Source organism: Biomphalaria glabrata, chromosome 1 (assembly GCF_947242115.1).
Source record: "Biomphalaria glabrata chromosome 1, xgBioGlab47.1, whole genome shotgun sequence".
NCBI lineage: Eukaryota > Metazoa > Mollusca > Gastropoda > Planorbidae > Biomphalaria > Biomphalaria glabrata.
The window spans coordinates 3429197-3449821 of record NC_074711.1 but is presented as its reverse complement, the minus strand read 5'-3'; the positions used below and the strand labels follow the sequence as shown (position 1 = coordinate 3449821).

Below are 20625 nucleotides of genomic sequence, written 5' to 3'. Positions count from 1 at the left end.
TCTCTAGAGCAAAACATTGTTTTATTAGTGGTTGGTGTGATGCTGGTTTATACAAATCAACATTTGTAGACATAAGTCTAGTGATATAATAGCCTAGCTTAGTCAGGGATTCATCACAAAACACAAATCCACCTCAGAAAACTGCATACTTTAATATCACAAAAACACAATATAAATCAATTTAATCTATAAATTCATAGATAGAACTATTAATAATTACTAATTGTCCCTAGATTCTCAGTTTTTTCTCTCTTTTTATACACTGCCATTTCCAAATACTTTCCAAAAATAATCTTGATGATCATGATTGTGTATTTGAAGGTTTTGTTTTTTTTACCTGGGTTTTATGCCCTTTTTTTTTAGCTCTGAATAAATGTCTGATTTCTGGTAATAAACATGGAGCAAAAGAATTTGTTGTATAGTTGATCTTGACAGGTTTTATTCTGGAAGAAGTAGATCTAGTATTGCTGCAATTTGTTGTATAGTTGATCTTGACAGGTTTTATTCTGGAAGAAGTAGATCTAGTATTGCTGCAATTTGTTGTATAGTTGATCTTGACAGGTTTTATTCTGGAAGAAGTAGATCTAGTATTGCTGCAATGTGTCAAGAAGCTTGTACAAAGTTCAGTTATAGTATTGACTTTGTATACCAATTATTATAATCAATGGATAGCCGGCTTTGCTTACCAATTTATGGATAACTGACTTTTTGTACCTATATATAGATAACGGACTTTGTATACCAAACTATGGATAACTGGCTTTGTATGCCAATCTATGGATAGCTGGCTTTATATAAAAATCAATGGAGAACTTGCTTTGTTGACCAATCAATGGATAACTGGCTTGCTTTCTGTGGTTAACTGGCTCTGTATACCGATGTATGGATATCTAAGGATATAAATGATACAAGCAATTGATTTTCATTAATTGACTAAATACAATTTCACATAAATAGAAAAATCATCTACTCTAGTGTATTTGTTGAAGTTTAAACTGGTTTCAGAACTGTATGGGTTAACAAAAAATTGGGAAAACATAGAATAAATTGGCCTTAAAATGTGCTGACCACACAAGTTCTTTGATGTGCTGGGGGTTGAAACATTTGTCTGAGCTTGTTGTGAACAAGATTTGTCTTATCTAGAGCAATACTTTGTTGCTAGAAGTAACAGGCGCTGTCTTCAAATGTTTCCTCTTGGTTCTTTTTTTTGTCCAAACAGCCTAAGGTGTTTTTTTCTCTTTACTTGTTAATTTTTTTGTTTTGAACCTAAACTTTCTCTTTAAGACTCTAGAGATTGCTTGACTCCCTGCAGAAAGTTTTTAATGCAAGGATAAGCTTCAGTTGAAACCAATCACTTATAAGGAGGTTGCTCAATGAAATTTTTTTTTTTTTCATTTTTTAAGTCAAAGGTGAAATAACTTTACATACTTTTTATAAATCAATAAACTGGGGAAAAAATTCTTCAGTTACCCTGATGTGTAAACGTTTTATAATCCCTATTTCTCATATTTGCAAATACAAATCCACTTTCTTTACTGCTGCAATAGCTGTAATTTTTTTCATATCAAATCTTTTATCTACTTTTTGTTGTCTGGTCTGACCACACTAATTGCGCTACAAGTCAGGCACTGGACAGAGCTTAACTTTTACTACTTTTTGTTTGTGACTAAAATGAAAAATTGTTGCTTAAGCAATATGGGGTGCACAGAGAGTCCACTTAATAATATTACATGTAAAACCATTGTACTGGCTTGAGTTGTTAGTAGAATGAGAAAACATAAGACTTATTTTACCCTCAGGTGCTAATGCACCTGCCTCTGACACTATGGCATTTGATCTAACATCGTTGCTGTTACTACATCCAGAAGTTGAAATAGGACTAAATACAAAAATACTGTAATAACAACTCATTCATTTGTAAATGACCAAAAAAATAAATGAAATAGACTTAGATTTAGACCTTGTGCTGTAAACAATTGTAAGTTTTGGGGAGTTACATCTATAAAGAAGAGTATAACTATATCTAGGAAATTAAAAGTAGTGAGTCCTTTTCCTTTCAGTTTTGTTGGTTCAGGTTACATGTCTACATCATGGTTGCATGTCTACCTCTTCGTTTAGAATGGTTTTGCTTTTGCCCAAATTATAAACCCTATTATAGGCAAAATTGAAATAGATTTAAATGGATTGTTAATTGATAATAATAGACAAGTGTCTATGGAAATATTCACACATAGTCACTCTGGCCAATGGCAGAAAGTGGCTGTATCCTAAGCTGCTTTATAGCACTCTGCTAGGCCTCTTTTAATGTTCCTGTAATACCTTGCCTTATAGAGTTGTCTATTCAGTTTTTGAATAAAATCCTCTTCTATAGAGAGGTCAAATATGCTCAAAGAATTTGTATGTACAAATATTTGAAAATGAAATGCGTCTTAGCAAGTTAAGCCAGCATTCATGCTCCTTTTTCATAAGCACAGGGCCATCAATGTAAAAAGGTTGAACTTGCACTGCTTTCTCTGCAACATGTATTGAGTAGCTGGGCAGCACCATGATTTCTACTACCTAAGGAAAAAGGATGTCAATCCTGTTAGTTACTGAGGTAATTTAGCACCAGAGATGGAGATGGTTGTTTCATGCACTCAGAATGAGGGCAGATCAAGACTAATCTAAGAAGGAGACAGAAAGAAGGAAGATGGAAAGGACACAAATATCTTCTCTTTTGAAAGACTTGTCTTAAAGTTGTAAGAAAGTCAAACAAAAGGATCAATGAAGAATGAGAACACTGATTACTGCATGTCACGATTCTCAAACAATGCTGTGACAGGGAGGTAACTGAATGTTTCAAGACTGAGACAGAACGAAATGTTCTCTTTTATACCAGCGGGCATTTCGAGATTGGCTGAATAGTTCTGAGAAATTTATAACAATAATGTAAATCTAGAAATCAAAAGTATTGTCTGTCTGTGATTTAGGTTGTGAACAAATCTTTCAAAAACTCGTGGACATTAAGAGATGGAATGATTAGTTTGTCAAATATTCATTTCTTCCATGCTGGATTCTTTTTTTTACTATAGATTTTATTTTTAGACGCTTCTTCAGAAATGTTGGAAGGAAATTTTATTTTAAGACGCTTCTTCAGAAATGTTGGAAGGATCACCTAAGTTTGCCATTGTTCCTCGTGAGATTTTCTAAAACATTTTATTGCTACTATATCAATACTAGAGGACATGTGATCTGTAGTTTGGAATGTTTTCAATGATTGGTGAGCTGGCGTAGTTGTACTAAATATGTTGTCAAGCAGAAAATTTTTGTTTAAATTTGATTTCCTAAGTCTGTCGTAGTTGTTGTGGTATCCAGTGCACTGGTGCTATTCAAGTCAGAAAAAAATTAAGTTAGCCACATGACCACTGTTATTTTTTTTTTTTTTTTTTTACTAAGGATGGAGAGTTCAACTTTTTCCTCAAATTCTTTGGGCATTTAAAATGATTACATCTCCTTTTCCTTCCAATACTTCCTGCAGGCTAATGAATACAAGTAGATTTGTTAGGTCTGTCTCATTTTAAACAACAACTGTGTATTTAAACAAAAGCCATACATCATTCATTCATTGTGTTCACCTATCTCTTTATTAGTCCTTTTGACATAGGCCAAGTCAACACATTGACCTTGTGCAAAGCATCAGTTCCGTAGGCAACAGGTCTCTGTCTCTCAGCTATTAGATCTGAGTTAAATGCTCACTCTAAGCTTTGGGAATGTCATTACACTGTTGATCCTCGGTTTGTTGAATTTGAAACACTATATCAATGTACATTTAAAAATCTAAAAACAAAAATATAATTACAAGAAGGCCAGACGTTTACTGACTCCAAAATAAAAATAAGATAAGACTAACACAAATATAGAAATACTAATAACAGACTTTTACATTATATTTTGTAATAAAAAATAGTAAGTTAAGACAAACTCAAAAGTCAGAAATACCAATAACCCACTTTATTGTGACAACACACTTTATTGTGACAACACACTTTATTGTGACAACACACTTCATTGTGAACACATTCTCACAACATTACACATGCATATAAACATAGCAGCAACATAGCAGCACAGAATTAAATACTAATGATAAAAGTTAACTTTAAAATGTTCAGTTCACAAAATTAAATTGAATATTCCATTTGTACAAATGTTAACATAATAAATGACATTAGGTATCTGTAGACGAAAATGTTGAATACAAACGTTTGTATTAAGTTGCTGCATTCAATATCATTGAAGCAATTTCATCAAGCTGGTAATTATGAAAAAATAGCTGGATTTTTTTAAATAGTTTATTTGGCATCTTGTGGTCTACACTTTAATTTCTTTATTTCATGAACCTGAAGACATTAGTTACAACCAAATCAAATAAAATCCTAAGTCAACCACTTTTCAGACTTAACAGTGTACTATTCTCCACAGTAAACTTGTGGTATAAGCCCTAAAATGAATACACTGCCTGAATAACTGCCAGCCATAAAAACCTCAAATGCCCTTTTTAATGTTTATGTCACTTCCTGTAGTTTTAATTATGAAGTTTTTCATTACCTTTAGTAATAAAAGGGGTTTAATCTAACTTTGTGTTGGTGTCCATTAAATGAACTAGAATTCCGAACTTTGGTAGTTCTACAATGAACTTTTCCTTTTCTTGCAACTTATTCTCAAACTGTACAATTGAAGCTTAAATCTATTTGTATGTTAAAGATAAATAGTATTTAAAATGAACCATTCTTATAGGCATATAATATAAATGCAAGGGCTAATTTTTTCTGAACTCTGAATGTCCTTTAAATTGTTGCTAAATTGAGAAACAAGTTTAAATATTGTTTTTGGTATTTGAAACATCCAATAGTGATGTTTCCACATGCAGTGTCTTTTTGAAGTACCGGTGGTTGTGTTTCCACATGCAGTGACCTTTTCCGGTGCTTTTGTTCCTACATTCTTATTGAACCCTGATATTAAAACATGAAACTGGGGTGTTTACATTTACAGTCAAATGTGTACATATGTGACTATAATGGCCTTGACTAAGCATAGCCTTGAACTTACCAATAACAAGTTTCCTAGGTGCAAGTGCAAATGTATTGGTCTAAAAAAAAAGTAAAGTTACTTTTTATTTTTTTTAATTAATTTTTTATTTTGTAAAAACTAATTTTTAACAAAACTTGTGGAGAGGAATATTTTCTGGCTTTATTTCTTATTATTAAGAAACATCCAATGTGTTATGTACATTCTATATGTTGCTTGAAAACATCCAATGTGTTATGTACATCCTAGATGTTTCTTGAAAACATTCATTTTATTTTTAACTTCTTTAGAAGTTAAGATTAGCAAATTTTTTTTTTTGTAGCCATTGGTACTGTTTGTAAAACTGCTATACCGCAGACATTTAGAATATTAACTAAACAATATAAGAGATTAAAAGAACACATTTCTATTTTTTTAAAACCTCTCAAGTTTACTTCTGTTTGTTTATAGAATAAAGAAACTTGTTTCTTACCTTAGCAGTATTCATAACAATAATCATTTCTTAAGATTAATGATCTTTTGATGAAGTAAATATCACTTGGGGCATTTACTTTCTGGATGTCTATATATATGATGTAACCAATTATGTATACAGATTTTTGTTTGAAATATATAATTAATGTTGTGTTTTTTGTTGTTTTTTTTTGCTTACGTTTTGAAATATTAGCCTTGTGAATAGTTTTGAACTGTTAGAAAAAAGTAACTACAAAATGTTTTATTATTTCTGTTTATTACTATATTCTCTGTACAATATGTCTCGTTACTGACTCCAGATAATTGATATTCCCTAACATAGGGTTTCCCAAACTGTTTCCTTAAAGGAATCTTCGCACATTCTGAGGAGAACACTTTCCTTATTGTTTAGAGATTAATTCACATGGTGGCCTACTAGTGAATTATTCTAGTAGTTGATGGAACACTTATTCTGGCCTCGTGGAACACAGTTTGGGAAACACTGAGCCATCAAAACTTGTGTTTTTTTTTTCTTCTCTTTTTACTTTGCTTTTTATTGATGAAATCTCAATGTGTATTTAACCAATGGCTTTGTATACAGTCACCTGTATTTAATTTGCTTTGCTTCATGGGAAATACATACTTTTAAATTTATGTTTGGTTTTATGTTAGTACTTTGTACAAGTAACTATAAGGCTCTATGGCATTCTTAGTTCCTGCTAGTAATTGTACAAGTGATCTACAGCTATGCTATAGTAATTGTACTACACTGAAGTTACCTGTTTCAGATCTTGTGATATCTGTTTGGCAAAAGGTTAGCTCAATGACCAACTACTGCTTTTCCAACATATGTCAGGTACCCATTAGAGTTGGGTGGACTCAAGGAGGTCCTAAAATCTTTTATTGTCGTTTTTTTTTTAAATTCGAACTTGTGATTCCTATTTACAGTAGCCAAGCGCTTTACCACTCAGCCTCATTGTATGGCAATGCAACCCAATAATTGAACTTGCAGGATGATAAATGATAAGCTAGAATTGTACTCTATTAATAAATAAAGCATCCATTAAATATGCAGAACATTATCACAGAGTCCAGTAAGAATATGTCGTGATGACTACTTGGCTGTAGTGTAAATTAAGAGAATTCTCTGCTAAATCAAAATCTCGTAGAATGTCTCATAGTTTCTCAACTCTGTGTAATAGTTGGCAAAGTATTCACTAAGAAACACTGTATTTCATGTCTGTGTAAATGTTGACTTCAATAATCACCCTTTTGTCTACTAACTAACCAATCATCAGACCACTCATTTGGACATGTCAGCAACTTAGTACTTTACCAGTACTTTATCAGTACTTCACAAAGAAAATCACATTTACTAGCCCATTCTGGACCTTTGTTTTGGGGCACCAGGGCTGGATTTAAGGGAAGACAGACAAGGCTATACCCTGGGGCCTCCCTAAAAAAAAAAAAGAGAAAAATATCTGACGGGTACGAAACTTTTTATTCTGAAAAAAAAAAAAATTCTGGGATTTGCAATTTATTTATTGAGCATTCCTTCAGTTCAACAGCATAACCAGACCTAAGAAAGTGTTGTTTTTTTAATATCAACAGTAACTAGATCTATTATTCCTTTCAGTATTTATAATGTTATCTTGTGGACACTTATTTTACTATTAATGAGTACATCCACCAAGAGTCATGCATTCAACGAGTCATTGTCCATGTTTCTATCATAAACAAAGAATATTAGCTTTCACATCAATTGTTACACTGGGTCATAATGTACTAATCAGTCTAATCCTAATTATCTTTCATGTTCAATATCTATCTACATAGTCCACGGGCTAGCTAATAAGTACAAAGGAACATTACACTATGCTATTTATTTGACATGTATAGCAATGTCCTCTTTGTGGATAACGGTTCTCTGACCAGCTGGACGTCGCAGGTTTGAGTCCTGTTGGAGCGTGGGACTTGGAAGGAATCAATGTTACTCCTCAACACTTTCTAACGCTGAGAGTGATGTCCCTTGTGATCACCACAGCGCATTCAGTGCTCGTGGGCAAGTCCCTTGGGTGTAACATTAGATTCTCGTGACTCTCTGCATCTCTTGTTTTGTCTACGGCGATAGCACTCTGTCCGTTGACCAACATGGCTATAACGTTAAGCACACTGGTACTCTACACCAAGGTACATAGCTCGGGTTGTTTTCTTGGACTGTTGTGCAGCCCTTTCGGAAAACTAAAGTAGCTGTAATAGACAATAAGTAGATGACATTGATATCAAGTATGTCGAAGGATTGGCTGGTGCAAATAGTTTTAGAAAAAGAAAAGTGTGTATAATGTTAATACCGAGCAAAACTTAAATATAGTTAATAATTAACGTAGGGGAATCTTGCAGAGGATTGAGCATCGGCGAAGGGGCAAGACACAGCACTATGAACAAGTCAAGAGTCTGACAGGAGTTAAGTCTCTTTCATTGACAGGCCCGTCCGTTTCTTGATGTTGTCTTCTTATGTCTTCCTCTCCTCCCCCCCCCCCCCCCCCACACACTTTTCCATGTTACTGTTCCCTGTAAAGTCTTTGTAAGCCCTGAGAATATCATGATAAGGCCGTAGAGTGTTAGCTTGCGGGTTGTTGTTTTTTTTTGACAGGGTCCTCGGCAGAGCATTTTCTTTTGGTCTCTTCGGTGTCAGCTAAGGCAAGTTGGCGCCTAAGTTGGTTTTTAAAGCGTTTCCGCGGAGGCAACTCTGATACGTCAACCTTTTAGCTGACCAAAAAGACCATACGTCCGTCCCCGAAAGTGATACTTGCCCTGCCCAGCTAAAATTGTGCACAAAAATTGTCATAGACCTACATGGTTTAAAAGATCTATAGTTAATCAATACTTCTGTATGCTATACACCGGATATCCCTGTATATATATATATATATATATAGGAGTCAGACCCAAGGGCCGCCCAAGACTAACATAGAGATGTCTGCAAGCGAGACATGAGAGCCTCAGGCATCAGTGAAAGTATGTGGGAAAACATAGTCAAAGACCGGAGTGCATGGAGACAGACTGTGCGTGCTGGGACAACCCTTGCTGAGAACAAAAGAATTGAAGCGGCTTTAATCAAGAGGGAAAAAAAGAAAGCTGCCCTGTCTGCTAGCCCTAAATCAGAGGCATACACATGTACGAATTGTGGCAAAGTCTGCCGTTCTAGAATTGGCTTGATTAGCCACACCAGATTCTGCCCCGTCTCAAGATTAAGCCAAAACCAGTGACTCACTTGGGCGCATCCATTGCCTTTCGAGACAAAAGGAGCCATATATATATATATATATATATATATATATATATATATATATATATATATATATATATACCAAATACCAAAAGCTTGCTATTTATGAATTAGCATACATTTTTATGAAAGTGTTCAACATAGGAAAGTTGTATAAGTTTCTTTCTTCAATGCTTAATATCGATGTACCGGTAATGTAATTTAAGGAATTCCCTTCGATGATCTTATGGAAGATTTTTTTTTTGTGTGTTAAATGTTATTTACCTGTCATAGACGGGGAGACCACTCTCAGCCCTGCTCTTCTCCAGCCTCCAGTGGTAGCAGTTCTGTATTAAAATTAGAAGGCAGAAAAGAACCCCGACTCCTAGGATAAGACCGGACACAATGGCCTGCCTATGTGGGATCAGCAGCACTAGCAACAGAGCCACGTCTGAAATGGGTATTTTTAGACGATGTGAATTGCGTTCTAAGCATATTGACGTAAAATATTATCGCCAGCAAAGAAAAATAAACAAAATGCCTTCACGGAACTGATCTATCTTCCATTAATCTTATAAAGATCTAGACAGGGCGCTGCGATAATCTCTCTCTCTCTCTCTATGCCTCTAAATTCGGAAACAATATAAATGGAAATGAAAGAGACTATAAATGTTCTTAAGATTTATGCCTACAGAAAATGCTATATTTGTCATTAAAAAAAATGTTTCCTTTAATTTAAAATATTGTATTAATAAAAAAAAACACGCTACGACCCACATCATCTTCAAAGCAGATCTGATAATGGGGATTTTCATACCATTTACTCTTTATTTGTATGCTATATGTTGGATTTTTAGATATGGTTAACATTATTTATAATAGAAAATTAAATATAGTAACATAGAAAAAGAAGAGAAAGTGATATGGAGACGAGTAGGGGGTCGATATAGCCTAATAATATGGAACCTAAAGAAAAATATTTAACAAAAATGAAAAAAAAAGAATGGTAAAGATTTTACGAGGAATAAATAATAATTTTTTTTTTATGTCAACGACGCCATATTGAACGATCACTTATGTCAACTTAATAATCGAAATTATATCTACTTTAGGCAACAACAAAAAAAAAATAGCTTAGAAATTTCAATCTTCGGTGCTAAAGATTTGTATAAAAACTGTGATGTAGATATATGATATGCTTTTTAAAATGCATAGCTTATCAATGGAATACCTCAGTATTCTGTACATCAGATACACCGAGGGCACAAAACGAGCCTCTTTTTGATTCTTTCTTCTTCTTCTTGAAACTGTCAAGTAGAGTTGAGTCTTCGTCTCTTGGAACTCTAGGCCAGCAAAAGTGAACAAGAGCTCTCTCATCAGCCTGAATGAGAACAGTGTACACTGCTATGTCTGACGGGTGGATCAGACTCGCGGCAAGAGACCGCGTACACTAAGACCCCCGCCATTTTCCTTTTCTATACCAGGCTAACCGTGCGGGACACGCCATTTATGTAACGGCCCCTTGAGGAACAGCGCCTGGATTGTGAAAAGGTTGTGGGAGCTTTTTTACAACTCCGTGCAATGAGGATGCTCTCGCACCCCCTTAGGCACCCCCACAGGAGTCTTGTTTTGCTACCCTTTAGCCTAATCGTTTCCTCCTACGATCGTTACTACCCGGGCGCCACTATGAGGCAGGGTAGCATGCCCAGGCTTTTTGATTATATAAAAAGAAGACAGGACGACATTCTAATAATTATTTCTTTTCTTTAACTTAATTTAACGTACATTTTTACTTTCTAAAAAAAAAAAGAAGATTGTACCTATTATAAAGATTGGTATGCTTATGAATAGTCCTGTAACTGCCAATATTCGACTACTGGAACATTCGCGAAGAAACTTGTGAGCTCTGAAGAAAAAAAAAGAAAAAGCCTTATTTTCAAAGTATAACGTACTAATTTACATGTTCTTATCGTTGATAGAACTAATACAATTAAATATTTGTCAATTAATTAGTTTTTGTTGCTTTCTAAAGACTGAAATTTTTGCTTGAAAAGGAATTTCTGTTTATTGGAGAAATTCTTAGAATTAGTTTCCCGGCTCCTAAAGCAAAAGGTTACTATGCCTCTGGTACAAGATATGTGTTTATTTTTTATTTTTTTTTAATTGCATTGCATTATGATTATAAAACACTCACACACATTCAGTGGCGTATCTAGGGTGGGGGAGGTGGAGTCCAAATTGGAAAATCCCCCTGGGTCCCCACTTGAGGGGGGGGGCAAATGAGTGTCCAAAATTTGTTTTTATATTAAATATATGGCTCCTTCTGTCTCGGAAGACTATGGATGCGCCATTAAGCCATTATCTCATGTCATGATTTCGAATGTTAAAAATGCAGGGGCCCCTAAAAAGTTCAAGCCCGCCCCCAAACCCCAAATCCCTAGCTACGCCACTGGACACATTTAAAAGATAACTTGCCTCTCTTCACCAGCACATGTCTTTAGTATTTTGGAAGCCAAAAAGCATTGCATCGAGCAGACTAACAGGCAACACAAGCAAGCTGCAATGATCAGTGAAGTGATAGCAAAGCTGGCCATCCAAAGGGTTTCATTCTGTACCGCGGGATGTGTTTGGCTGCTATGGTTTGACAACCCTGCTACTTGCGTGGCATGTAGGTAATAAGAGTTGACCTGAAGTTCTGAGCAGGGGCGACTGACACCAATGAGGGTATTTAAGATGAATAACGAGAGAAGGGCGACAACTAGAGATGTCACCGAAATGAGACCTAGACTGCAAAAAAAAAATTAACCATCAAGTAGTGTATGAACTTTTTGTTACAATGTATTATTTATTTTGTTTAAAGTGGGAAGACTTCAAATCGTGTTACAATCAACATAAGCTCAAGATTCTTGTTATGGATTGTGTGCACGAGTTTCTGATGTAACCAGGGCCGGCCTTACGAATCGCTGGGCCCAATTTGATTGAGGCTCGCCCTTCTGCTATTTTTTTTACAATAACAACTAATGCTATTAAATAGATCATTGGGCCTATATCAACATTTATTATACAATATGCATAGGAAGCAACTCAAAGGCAATATGCGCCAGTGGGTTAGTTAAAGTTAGACAATCGTGCGATACACTAAATATGTTAACCCTTGAAGTCCTACATCTTTGAAAGCCTGAGACAAGAACCATGTCTGATAACGATATGCTAAATGAAAATAGAGGGGCCTAATATAAATCGGCCTAAGGCCGGCCCTGAAAGGTGCATGGTATGGTTGTGTAGGCTGAAGATACTGATGAAATTATGAGATGGTCAGTCGTAGATGTAATTGATGTGATGCTACAGTTACCTTTGAATGAAACTGCTGAGATTATGTTGTTTAATACAGTTAGTTTCAGGGATGTCACTCGCTAGGCTGTACCTCGAGATCCCAAAATCAGGACTAGGTCTGCATAAACTGTCAGTAGAAATCAAACCAAATGTAACTCAGGTATAGGTCTATTACATAAATTAGATTAATTAGGAATGCAGTGTTTCCCGTGGCTTCGCAGCCCCAGCTGTGACCTACATATTTTGACACATCCAGCGCAAGCATAACCATTGTCCGCCGGTAATCGATTAAGATTTTCTTTTCGCCGTCTGCGTCTGTCTTCGGCTGAGGATTTTCTTTTGGTCTCAAATGTGTATCCGCGACCTTTGTGCGTGGTCTCCAGCTGTCTCGTTCTGAGGCCGCATGCCACCAGGTGCTCTCTTCTATGTTAGCTAAGGCAAGTTGGCGCCTAAGCTGGTCTTCAAATCGTTTCCGTGGGGCACCTCTGTTACGTTGACCACCTTTTAGCTCACAAAAAAAAAACATGCTTTTGGGATACGTTCGCCCCCCATACGGGATACGTGCCCTGCCAGCGTAGGTACCTGTCGGAATAGGTCTACATAAACTGTCAGTAGGAATCAAAGAAAAGCAAACTTAGTACTTACTTTGTCTTACGACTACAGTGAATCGAGTAGTTTGAACCCCAGTCTGAGATAACCTTTCATTTACTGTCATTAGACAAAAGTGAACGTAGGGCGGACAGACTGTTCTATAAGCGTTCTCAACCTAGCTTTTGCTTCAAGGTAGTTAAGAGTGAAAAGGCAGAGAAATTACTTGTTGGTCTTTGACACCCTGGCCTGGAGTGGAGAACCTCTCGTTGTTTGTATCATCGTAGCACGCTCTCGCGATTCAATTCCAAAAGAAGTAGGTCATCGTAATATTTTATTTTCTTCACAATGAATGTCATCACGGGATGCACTTTCTATTCCTTGCGTGCATTACCAAATTTAAGACGTTGATCTAAATATAGCAATAGACAGAAAACTTAAACCTATCTTACTGTAAACACTATGAGTAGAAATTAACAAACCGCCAATACTATATATATCTAAATGTAAATCTAGTTATTTTCTCCACGTAAATGTTGAATGATAATGGTATAGTAAGAATTGTTATCTAGTGATTGAACATTCGAAACATATAAAACATATGAGATCTATGGGTCAGATGATAAAAGTCATCCGTTTGTATGTCCCACGATTAACGAGTGTGTCATGTGGCCAGCACAACGACCAACCGCCATTATCTTTTCCTTTACTAATGCCAGATACCCATAATAGGTATGTGGACTCAGAGGCGCCATAAAGATTCCGAAAGTAAAAATCCCAGTTTTCACCAGGATTCGAACCCGGGATCCTCGGTTCGGAAGCCAATAAGCGCTTTATCACTTAAACAAAACACCTCCAGATAAAGAAATGAATATAGATATATATAGATATGTAAGATGGCCCTTAATTTGTGTTGAAATGTAATTTAGATATGTTAAATCTTTTCGTCTAGATTTGTAATTCCTGATGTTTTCTTTCAGAAAAAAAAATGTTCTGAATTTACCCATATCCTACACAGGAATCATGAAATTGAGAGAGAACTAAAGTGTATCTGACCTAGATCTATAGATTTTAACTTTTGTATCGATTGGTTTGTTTAGGAGTGTACAAAGACAGAGGCAAGGGGAGAGAAGCGCTTGTAATGGACGAAATTCTTATGCGATGCCCTGATCATGCAATTGCAAGAGGGCTGTAAAGTAGGGGCAGTCACTCTGTGGGTTAGAAGAACGAAGGGAAGAAATCTATAATTGGGGATTACTTCCCTAATACGGAAATAAAAAATTTGAATTTCTTTTTAAAATGTATGGCCTTCATTGCCCTACAGGTCCGGGTAGATTCTATTAAAGGAAATAGTGTAGGCCTTTAACAACACATGCCTATGTCCTAGATCTACATCAAAAGAATATGTTGGTGAATGTATTTCGTTTGATATTGATTTGAATTGATAAAGCTATTCGTCTCACATATGGACGAGAAGCATATTCAAGGGGCATCACCCATGTTTCTTATTGTAGGTATGATGGCAACAACCCTGCATAGTATTATGTACATTTCATTAATAATGATGTAATTAAACGTCTGCAAATTTAAACATTTGCTGTTATAAATAATTACGTTATACTTTTATCTTGTTATATAAGTCAGTACATTTTTCTTTCAGTTAAGCTATTAAAAACAGTAAAGAGAAATCTTAGGAGAACGATTTACAGGGTTATGTACCTTGTTGGTCGCTTTAGTTGTCCCGAATTAAGCAATAAAGATCCCTGTCTGGGTTCGCAGTCGTACTTTTTTTCAGGGACAGCGTCTAGCAGATCCCTGCTTTCCATTTTATTGCTGTCCATCGATCTCCCAAATTCATACATGTTTAGGCAGGCCAAGTGGCTCCGTCTAGGATCCTGAGATGTTTGGAATCATTGTAATCCTGTCGTACATTTAGAGAAGAAAAAAAAAACAACAGAAATTCATGCTAACCAATAACTCTTTTTATATTCTTCGATTTTTCTCCCCCCTCTCTTTCTTTCCTTCTGTTGCATTCTTTGTCGTACACAAATACTGAGTTATATTCTTCGAAGAAACAGCTGAATCTCTCAGGGGCGGCCTTAGGGGATGGCGAGTGGGGCGACCTTCCCATGCACCGCACATAAGGGATGGTCACGCGATAAAGAGAATCTTTTATTAACTTCAGCTTTCGTACAAAATATTCCGTGGCCCTGATATGACACACGCCCAGGTCCCCGCCTCTGAATCTCTTATCTTAGAAGGCCTATCTCAGATCAGAATAATCGTCTGATTTGATGAAAAACGGATATTCAAAACACACCAAATGTAAAAGTGCAAGTGAAAAATCGAGGTCAAGCATTCCTATTCGTATGCGTTACCACCAACTCCGTGGGAGGCGCTGAAGCGAGCAACAGTCTCAAGTTGAACAACCGAATAAGTCAAGTCGCCAAGGCTGCGCGAAGGCTCTCCAGATCCTGTCATCCATGATCTTTGATGTTGCCACTTAGCAAAGAGATTCACCATCAAAAGAAACCATAGCACACGGATACCTGTTTATCCAGTGGCGTAGCTAGGGCGGGGGGAGAATTTGAAAATATCCCCGGCCTCCACATGAATTGGGCCCCCCAAATGAGTGTTTTTTACATTTAATATTAAAGATTATGCAAAATGCAGGGGCCCCCAAAGAAGTTAATCCCCCCCGGGCCCGCAAATGATGGAAAATTCCTAGCTACGCCCCTGTGTTTATCTTACATTCCTATTATACTTATTTCTAATAACGTATACGTTTTAAATGAACCAATAAATAAATATACTTACTTTAAGGACAAAATATTTTAATGTGAATTCTTCAACCGCCTCTGTCTCTGATTTATTTCTGTGGCATCATTTCATTTATTTTTATAAGCGGGCGGACTGGGGGACAATACTAAGACCCGGCAGCTTAGCAAACGTCAGGTTTGTTTTTTTAATTTTTTTTTTTTTACCGAATTGGGCATGATGAAAACTTGATTATTGTCGATTATAATTTCATACTGCTTGACTGTGTGATGGTTTATTACTGCTTGACTGAGTGATGATTTACTGATAAACTGTGTGGTGGTTTACTGCTTGAACGTGTGATGGTTTACTGCTTGACCGTGTGATGGTTTACTGCTTGACGGTGTGATGGTTTAATGCTTGACCGTGTGATGGTTTACTGCTTGACTGTGTGACGGTTTACTGCTTGACGGTGTGATGGTTTACTGCTTGACTGTGTGATGGTTTACTACTTGACTGAGTGATGGTTTACTACTTGACTGAGTGATGGTTTACTACTTGACTGAGTGATGATTTACTGATAGACTGTGTGGTGGTTTACTGCTTGACGGTGTGATGGTTTACTGCTTGACTGTGTGACGGTTTACTACTTGACTGTGTGATGGTTTACTGCTTGACTGTGTGACGGTTTACTACTTGACTGTGTGATGGTTTACTGCTTGACGGTGTGATGGTTTAATGCTTGACCGTGTGATGGTTTACTGCTTGACTGTGTGATGGTTTACTGCTTGACTGTGTGATGGTTTACTACTTGACTGAGTGATGGTTTACTACTTGACTGAGTGATGATTTACTGATAGACTGTGTGGTGGTTTACTGCTTGACTGTGTGACGGTTTACTACTTGACTGTGTGATGGTTTACTGCTTGACTGTGTGACGGTTTACTACTTGACTGTGTGATGGTTTACTACTTGACTGAGTGATGATTTACTGATAGACTGTGTGGTGGTTTACTGCTTGATGGTGTGATGGTTTACTGCTTGACTGTGTGACGGTTTACTACTTGACTGTGTGATGGTTTACTGCTTGACTGTGTGACGGTTTACTACTTGACTGTGTGATGGTTTACTGCTTGACGGTGTGATGGTTTAATGCTTGACCGTGTGATGGTTTACTGCTTGACTGTGTGATGGTTTACTGCTTGACTGTGTGATGGTTTACTGCTTGACCGTGTGACGGTTTAATGCTTGACCGTGTGATGGTTTACTGCTTGACTGTGTGATGGTTTACTGCTTGACGGTGTGATGGTTTACTGCTTGACGGTGTGATGGTTTACTACTTGACTGTGTGATGGTTTACTACTTGACTGAGTGATGGTTTACTACTTGACTGTGTGATGGTTTACTGCTTGCCTGTGTGATGGTTTATTACTGCTTGACTGAGTGATGATTTACTGCTTGACTGTGTGATGGTTTACTGCTTGACTGTGTGATGGTTTACTGCTTGACCGTGTGACGGTTTAATGCTTGACCGTGTGATGGTTTACTGCTTGACTGTGTGATGGTTTACTGCTTGACGGTGTGATGGTTTACTGCTTGACGGTGTGATGGTTTACTACTTGACTGTGTGATGGTTTACTACTTGACTGAGTGATGGTTTACTACTTGACTGAGTGATGATTTACTGATAGACTGTGTGGTGGTTTACTACTTGACTGTGTGATGGTTTACTGCTTGCCTGTGTGATGGTTTATTACTGCTTGACTGAGTGATGATTTACTGCTTGACTGTGTGATGGTTTACTGCTTGACTGTGTGATGGTTTACTGCTTGACCGTGTGACGGTTTAATGCTTGACCGTGTGATGGTTTACTGCTTGACTGTGTGATGGTTTACTGCTTGACGGTGTGATGGTTTACTGCTTGACGGTGTGATGGTTTACTACTTGACTGTGTGATGGTTTACTACTTGACTGAGTGATGGTTTACTACTTGACTGTGTGATGGTTTACTGCTTGCCTGTGTGATGGTTTATTACTGCTTGACTGAGTGATGATTTACTGCTTGACTGTGTGATGGTTTACTGCTTGACTGTCTGGTGGTTTACTGCTTGACTGTGTGATGGTTTACTGCTTGACTGTGTGATGGTTTACTGTTAGATTGTTTGAACGTTGACTGCTCCATATTGTTTTGTTTCATTGTGTTTGGTTGTGTGATGATTTTCAATTCTATGTTTGGTGGTTTATTACATTAATATTCTCAGTTGCCATTCGTTAGACTAATGCACTGGTATATCGACCAATTTAGATGCCCAAGGAATTACCTCGCTGTATCCTTTTTAAAAATCTATTTTAAAAGACTCACTTTAGATTTTTTTGTTTAGACGGTGATACAGAATTTAAAAAAAAATGAACTCCCAAACATCTAATCTATATTTTCTTTAATATTCGAAAAGTCTCGATTGTAAAGACAGAGTAGGCTAGATCTTGAATGGATTAGACTCTGTCATTATTATTACAGCGGTTCTCAACCTTTTAAGCTCATCGACCCCTTTTTTACAATCCCCCCACTCTGACGCGACCCCATCCCACACACAGATACAGCAATAGAAGAATAGACAATAACAATCCATAGTTTCGATGGTCTTAGGCGACCCCTGGCAAATCGTCAATCGACCCCCAGGTTGAGAACCCCTGGATTAGAGTAAAATCTATTTGAAATAGAAAAGTGTTAGGCCCATATAAAGAGAATTATGTTTCGTATTTCATGAATAGGCCTATGATCATTTCTATTAGATAGATGATCAAACTACGATCACGTCATCGTGAGATCATTATTCAGCTAGATTAAAATAATATTTTTGCTATGCATAGGCCTATTATTGCATTACATTTTCATTGCATTACATTATAGCGTCTACGATTTAATTGCACTTACCTTTATAAACCATTTCAGGATGAAAAACCATACAAAAGGTATCCATTTCGTTTCAATTTGGCCCAAATATTGATGATATAATTCTATTTATAATATTTGAGACGAGCCCTAGGAGAAGAAGGGGTGAGTAAAGGAGTAAAGGAAATTCGGTTCCAACGATCTGTCGCCCGCAAGTGAGGCTATTTCACGTCTGCTGTTAGTTACTCCAGGGCACGTTCGCGATTGGTCAGATGGAGAATTTAGGAGGGAAAAAAAAAAGGAAAACCAAATGTTGTGAAGACAAGAAGAGGTCTATCAGATAGAAAGTTGACAAAGAATTCGTTGAGTTAATCAAGATTTAGCTTTGTATTGCAATAGGCTTACCACTTTGTAATGTTCTGATTGTGTATTGCTAATGATAGTTCATTGATCCAAATTAATGGTCTTAACATTTTGATTAGATTATAATGTGCTTTTGGCGCATCATTATTATTTATTATAACACCAAAACAGTATACAGAGACAGGTTGTTGGCCTCCTTCAGTCGTAGAGTGACTATTGTTTATCGATATATCTCAAACACTTTTTCACGTGACTGTGGAGCCCTATTTTGGAGAGACACTCCCGTCCACAAATATCGCAGGTTAAGGTGGTTTTCGCATTGGTGGTAGAGGAGCTGGCCATTTTTCGCATGGAACGCTTTTCTTCCAGAGCTGAGGCCCTGTTTTTTTCGCTGTCTATAGCTTTCTTGGTCACTGTCTCTCTTCATCTAGTGCGGTCTAGGTCTATGTCTTCCCAACGGTCAGTATCAATGTTCACCGATTTGAGGTCCCGTTTTTTTTACACCCACATAACGGAGGTGGGGGCGGCCAGTTTTTCTTGAGCCAGACGCGAGTTGCCCGTTAAGACTGACTTTCGGGATGCGATTGTCCTCCATCCGGCGAACTTGTCCGAGCCAGCGCAGGCGGCGTTGTCGGAGGGCTGTAAAGATGCTGGGACAGAGACATGATCAAGCTCCTAGGTAGACAAACATACAACATTTAGTCACGTGATCTTATTGATAAAACAAAAAAAAAACTGTCACGTGACAACCATCATGAATTAAAAATGAGGTCGTAAATTATATAGAAGAGATAGAGTACCACGTGGCTAAATGTTGTTTGTTTACGATTGGTGAATGAGGTGACTGATTGTGAAATAAAAGAGAGTTCAAATCTGTAGTTCCAGAGCTGACAATACTCGTGACGCTGACATTTTCCTTCAGATCTCATAGGACTTGTGGATGAGTAGGCCTAGAGATGATATACAGGTCAACGATTATAAGCATTGAAATGAAGTTTACATGCAGGAAAACTTGGTTGGGTTAAAGGTCACAAACTGTTGACTTTTTACAAATAAATAGGCCTACTCAAATCAAACTACATTTTAAAAATCTCTCAATTTAGACACTACAGAGGAGATTAAAAAATAGTAAAGTAACAATAATTCATAAAACAGTAATAACTTGCAAATTAAAAAAAAAAGCCAATAGTAGATATTTTAACGCTCTCGCCAGATCCGGTTCTTTCATTGGCTACGTAATACCACAGAAATAACCGCATCGGGCGTGGGCGGTATAATATTTAGTAGATCTATTATTACCTATGTAGATATTGTATAAAAAAAAATTCATTGAAATACTCAAGACATAAAGATAAAGGCATATTTCTTTTTCCCTGTGCTAGGACAAATTAATAAAGTATTTCTTCTCAGACAGGAAATAATATGACTGAGTAGTCTCTAATGTACAAATACGACTAGATCTGCGTACCTGGATAAGGCAATATTTTTTTGTCATTTAGAAGCTAAAATATTAATTACTTTCTTATGATAAAATTAACTAGAGCTTTCGTGAAAACCAAAATAAAAAAACAGATACTTCACCAAGTTCCTAAGAACCATGGGACATCTTCCCATGCAAGTGGGAGACTAGGCCTAAGTCATATCAGACCTTCAAGAGTGATTCTGAAGCTCATTTAGTTTTTAGTGATGATTCGTTCTTTGTGTAAATAAATGTTTAAGAAAGCAGTTGAAATATACATTCATTGGTGTTTGTTGTGTTTGTGTGTTTACAATAATCTTTTTATTGTGAAGTATTTTCTTTGAATTTATTTTGTGATTGTACAAACATCCTAGAGCACAAACCTTTTCTCAAATTCTATGTCCTCATTCAGTCGCAAAGCAACTATGGATCATCACATGGACA

General features: G+C 36.7%; 1 protein-coding gene across 3 annotated transcripts; it reads right to left on the bottom strand.

Moving 5' to 3' along the window:
- Positions 1 to 4327: 4327 nt before the first annotated feature.
- LOC106079629 (uncharacterized) lies at positions 4328 to 18907 on the bottom strand. Of its 3 annotated transcripts, none has more exons than XM_056009042.1 (7): positions 18402 to 18907; positions 14429 to 14604; positions 12141 to 12248; positions 11264 to 11575; positions 10609 to 10694; positions 9074 to 9239; positions 4328 to 7770 (listed from the first exon to the last, which is right to left on the bottom strand). In XM_056009042.1, exons 2-7 carry the CDS (start codon positions 14569 to 14571, stop codon positions 7701 to 7703), a joined length of 885 nt encoding a protein of 294 aa, XP_055865017.1. In that variant the 5' UTR covers positions 14572 to 14604; positions 18402 to 18907; the 3' UTR covers positions 4328 to 7700. The 3 variants fall into 3 exon arrangements, with proteins under 3 accessions (XP_055865017.1, XP_055864953.1, XP_055865084.1); XM_056008978.1 differs by having other exon boundaries at positions 14429 to 14630; positions 18402 to 18906; XM_056009109.1 differs by lacking the exon at positions 11264 to 11575 and having other exon boundaries at positions 14429 to 14630.
- Between the last annotated feature and the right edge of the window lie 1718 nt (positions 18908 to 20625).

Bases quoted from the DNA above. Each gene is read 5' to 3' on its own strand.
- LOC106079629 (XM_056009042.1), bottom strand. From the start codon at position 14,571: ATGTATGAATTTGGGAGATCGATGGACAGCAATAAAATGGAAAGCAGG. The intron at 12,249-14,428 runs GTACATAACCCT...TTCTACTGACAG, and splicing joins CAACTAAAGCGACCAACAAG to TTTATGCAGACCTAGTCCTG. The intron at 11,576-12,140 runs GTAACTGTAGCA...TTTTTTTTGCAG, and splicing joins CTCAGCAGTTTCATTCAAAG to TCTAGGTCTCATTTCGGTGA.